Below are 4,788 nucleotides of genomic sequence, written 5' to 3'. Positions count from 1 at the left end.
CCAGAGTCTACACCAAGGAAACAGACTCTTTGAAAAGGCAACTGGACGTCTTGGAGAAGAAGCAGAAACGGGTCCTTAACCAACTGGAACAAGCAGAGAGCCAGCTCAGAGAAGCTGAGAGCGGCCTGCAAGCTAAGCTGGAGGTGCTCACAAAGGAGAAGGAGGACCTGCTGAACCTGGCCATGGAGAGAGGCAAGGTACTTCAGGAAAAGCAACGGGAGATCCTTCAGCTAGAGAAGAAGGCGGAGGATATGGAGAAGGCCAAGCAGGCAGCCGAACTACAGTTTGAGACAGAAGCTGCAATGGTGGACAGTAACCTACGAGTTAGAGATCTAAAGCGCCGTCTTGAGGGGGCAGAACAAGCCTACTCGGAGCTCCGGATGCACTTTGAAGCTTACAGGAAGCACAGCACAGAATTGCTGAACAAAGAGAAAGAGTTAAATACCAAACTGCGTCACTTTATGGCTTAATGAGCATAGTTAAGGTTTCCTGTCCATCTTGAAACCTTCTTTTAAGGAAAGACTCACCTTTTAAGAGATCGGGTGTTTTTTCCTAACGTAGTTGCTAAATATAACACCTTTTATTCAGAGTTAGATAGAATGATCACTCGTGGGTTGTTGCCATCGCTATGTTGACCACTCAGCCCAGAGAGATGTTGAATACATAGAATATCTTAACAATAAATGTGTCAGGATAATAACGCTTTCCAGTCCGAAGTTGAGAATTTGCATTTAAACCTTCGTGCCATTTCTAACATGTTTATTTTTGTCCCGGAGTCGCTTGGGTTATACTAAAAGCATTTTAAGATGCTGCTGACTGGCCCGCAGGTAGTCCTCGACTTTCAACCATTCGTTTAGCGACTGCTCGAAGATACGACGGGTCTTCGCGCATAGGACTGTGGCCGCATCCCCATGGTCACATGATCAAAAGTCGGGTGCTTGGCAACCAGCATGCAGTGTCCCGGGGTCATGTGATCACCATTTGCGACTTTCCCTGCTGGCTTCTAAACCAGCAACATGAATGGGGGAAGCCGGCTTTGTTGAAGGACTGTGTGATTCATTTAACAACTGCAGTGATTTGCTAACAATTGGGGTAACACAGGTGGGTAAAGTCAGGCGTGACTCATTTAATCACCACCTTGCTTAGCCACAGAAAATATTTTTGGTGGTCATAAGGACTACCTGTAGCCACAATTCTGGATGGAACTGAATTTAGAAGACGGATTTCAGGTGGATGTTAGGAAAATCTTCCTGGCGGTAGAGGTAGCGGAGCAGTGGGATTCATTGGGAACACCTAATCCTGGTGGTTGGCACCCTCCCTGACCTGGGAAGGTGACCTGTGCTAGGGGGACGGCTGCCCCTGGTGCTGGCGGAGTGACAGGTGCCACTGGGGCCACTAGCACCACCAGGACAGACAGTATCAATGGGGCAGGAGCTGGTTGAGTGCCTGCTGCTGCTGGATTTGGTGCTTGGAGCCAGAACCGGTTGATCTGGACAATCGCAGAACCTAAACTCCAGGAATTCGTATTTGAGGAAGTTGATTGCCTGTTCGAGGGTCGCAGTTTGGGAATCCTTCTGGATCAGTTCAAATAGCTCTGCCCGGTAGTGGTCCCCCCTTTCCTAGATAAAGGTAAACTTGTAAAGGTTTCCCCTGTCCAGTTGTGTGCAACTCTAGGGGCAGTGTTCATGTCCATTTCTTAGCTGAGGGAGCCAGCATCTCATGACTCTACGCCAGAGGTCACCAACCTTTGTCGGTTGGCGGACCGGAGGAAAAGAGAGGAGGAAGCATTGTGCACATGTGCACATGTGCGCACGGGGCCGCAAACATGTGCGTGCGGCAAACGGGGTGGGGTTAGTGCCCATGTGATACTCGCTAGCACTGCCCTGTTCTTGCATGGCACAGCACCTTGTTTTTGTGTCCCCTGACACGGTGGTGGCCGTTTTTGTGCCTTGCAATGTGGCGGCGGCACTTTTTGCACCCTGCGTTGCAGCGGCGTTTTCGCGCCCTGAGGCGTGGCAGCGATGGCATATTTTCACACCCATGGTACGGTGTCCTGTTTTTGTGCCCCCGCAGCCACGGCACCAGCACAAGTGAGGGGGTGAGCACACACGCATGCATTGGCCACCCTGTCCCACAGCCTAGTGGCTGCGGCCCACAGGTTGGGGACACCTGCTCTACGCCAAGGAGCACAGAACACTGTTACCTTCGACCAAAGTGGTACCTATTTATCTACTCGCAATTGCATGCTTTCGAACTGCTGGTGCAAGGAATGGGAGCATACCCCATTGCACGGAGCTCGGATCTCAAACCCAGGCTGTCATCTTTCCAGCTGATAGGTTCAGCATCTTTAACCACTGAATCACTACTCCCTGTTTCTAGATATGTTCAGGTAGACCAGTGGTTCTCAACCTTCCTAATGCTTTGCGGGAGGGCTGGCCCGCTCAGCGGAGGCTCTGCAGGGATCCCTGGACTTCCCTGCACGGTTCCCCAGCCACGTGCACCTCGGAGGGGCCAGCCAGGGAAAGGGCCTTCCTGGCCACACTTCTCCCAGGGGACAGGGCACCCGGCTGCAGGGCCAATCAGGACCTCTGCGTGGGGACAAGTCTGCATGAGAGAGAAAGAAAGAAAGAGAGAGAGAAGGGAAGCGCAAGTGCCTCTCTGTCTCTGTCTCTCTCTCTCTCTGCAAATGGCGGAGGAGGCTCCAGAGCCGCAGGAGGTTAGGCGACCCCAAAGGGGTCGTGACCCACAGGTTGAGAACCGCTGAAGTAGAACCAAGGCAGCTATTAGTGTTTAAATATAGCTTCCTGCATTGCTCAATGGCTCCTTTTTTGATTCTACAAACCCCAGGATTTTACAAACAGGATAAGGAGCAATGCAACAGCCATAAGGTGAAGGAAGTGCCTTGTTGAGGAGCTAGTTTCCAAACAGGCAGCAAGATGTTTTGAGGAAAATCTTCTGATATTGAAAGAAAGCTGACAGTGTTTAACTACGGTTCATTGAATAAGCCATACTTTTGCTGGATTCAAACAAAATGCTGAGCTATGAACCACGGTTGACAAATTTAAGAGGTCTTGGTTCCCATCACAGAGGAAAGTCAAAATAATTAAACCAGACTATGGCTTAGAACATAATAGAAATAGAATGTAAGCTTTTAATCTCTGTAACTATGCTTCAATTATATTCACGGAAAACACTTAGCCTGGCCTATTACTGATCTAGTGGCTGCATTTAGGGATTTCAGTGATCCATTATTACTGGAAAAATTTGATTACAACTCCTGAGATCTTGTCTGTCGCTTGCCATATGTTTTAAATATATTTTTTACTAAAAGTTTTTTTTCTTAATATAAAATACAAATAAAAATAAAGAATGGAAAAAAAAGGAAGTGGGATAGAGGAAATGAAGTGATGGAAGAGGGAAAAAGAAATTTATAAAAAAAGCAGTAACTTGCAAATTTGTTGGTGCATTCAGGTATGTCAATAAAGTTATAGTATCAACTTTTTACGGAGATTCTCAGTCATCCAGGTCATGGTTGTCCCAAAGATGCTTTTTTCACGAGGCAACTGGACTTTCTTGTTTTTCTTTGAAGACGTTTCGTTTCTCATCCAAGAAGCTTCTTCAGCTCTGACTGACTCTCCCTCACCATCCAGTCAGAGCTGAAGAAGCTTCTTGGATGAGAAGCGAAACGTCTTCAAAGAAAAACAAGGAAGTCCAGTTGCCTCCTGAAAAAAAGCACCTTTGAGATATCAACTTTTTAATTATACCAAATAGTAACTACTAGCCATTTCTATAGCAGTAGCCCACTTAATTGTCAAAACCCAAAAGTTGTCAGAAAGATTAAAATTTAACTTTCGCTTGCCATATTCCTTAGAAATTCCATTCAGTTCCTATAGCTTTTAACCAATCATGAACTAACTTTGTCTTCTAATCATAGAGGATGTGAGAAATGAATATCGTCTAAGACTTTCTGGGCACAGAAACCTCTATTTTCAGGATCGGCTCTAGACCAGAGGTCCCGAACCTTTTGGGCACCAGGACTAGTTCCGTGGAGAAAGGTTTTTCCACAGACCAGAGGGTACCTGGTTTTGTGTGCTGCCTGCATCCCACGGATGGGGCTTTGCTTGTTTGTGTGGACCGGTTGCTGGCATCCCACGGGCTGGAGGTTGGGGACCCTGCTGTAGACATTTTGGGATCCTGAGCAAAGTCCTATTCCAGTGCTCCATATGATTTGGTTCATCTTCCTTTTTTTTTTTAATTTAACAAGAAACCCTTTTGGTTTTTTTCTTTTTCAAATTTTTGAGGTGTATGCTTTCAGCCCTGGGTATTTTTCCCCCCCTCTTTGAGCATCCATTGTTGTCATGGCAACAATTCTGCAAAATTATATTTGACTCTTGAGCAGGTACGCTGCTATATGAAGTATGCCAATGACATTTTCTGGGTATAACTTTGATAGTTATTACAATTCTCTTGCTCACAACCTTCCAATTGTCTTGTTTTGTAATATTATCAGTTTCCTGAGGTACATAGTTGTAATAATTTTTTTCCTTTGACTTGCAGTGCTTGGTTTGATTTGATCTGAATTGGCAGTTCAGTTCAGTTCAGGCACGATGGCTGAGGAATTCTGGGAGTTGAAGTCCACAAGTCACAAAAGAGCCAAGTTTGAAGACCCCTGTTCTAAAGGAACAAGAAAGATTGTCACACGTTGTACACCCATTGTGCGTTTCGGGAGCCACTAAATTTGCTCCACTAAATTTTCTCCTGCTTGAGCGGGGGGGGGGGGGGGGGGGG

The 4,788-nt window shown here is 46.6% G+C and overlaps 1 protein-coding gene across 1 annotated transcript; it reads left to right on the top strand.

Annotated features, from left to right (window-relative positions):
- Positions 1 to 5: 5 nt before the first annotated feature.
- On the top strand, positions 6 to 704 carry LOC114923804 (coiled-coil domain-containing protein 89-like; the record flags this gene model as incomplete). Its single annotated transcript, XM_029287144.1, has 1 exon — positions 6 to 704. A coding segment is annotated over one exon (465 nt), but the record flags the coding sequence as incomplete, so codon positions are not given.
- Between the last annotated feature and the right edge of the window lie 4,084 nt (positions 705 to 4,788).

The sequence above is a fragment of the Protobothrops mucrosquamatus genome, unplaced genomic scaffold (assembly GCF_001527695.2).
Source record: "Protobothrops mucrosquamatus isolate PMUCROS unplaced genomic scaffold, P.Mucros_1.0 scaffold15699, whole genome shotgun sequence".
NCBI classification, from domain to species: Eukaryota; Metazoa; Chordata; class Lepidosauria; order Squamata; family Viperidae; genus Protobothrops; species Protobothrops mucrosquamatus.
This window is presented reverse-complemented; position numbering and strand designations above follow the sequence as displayed.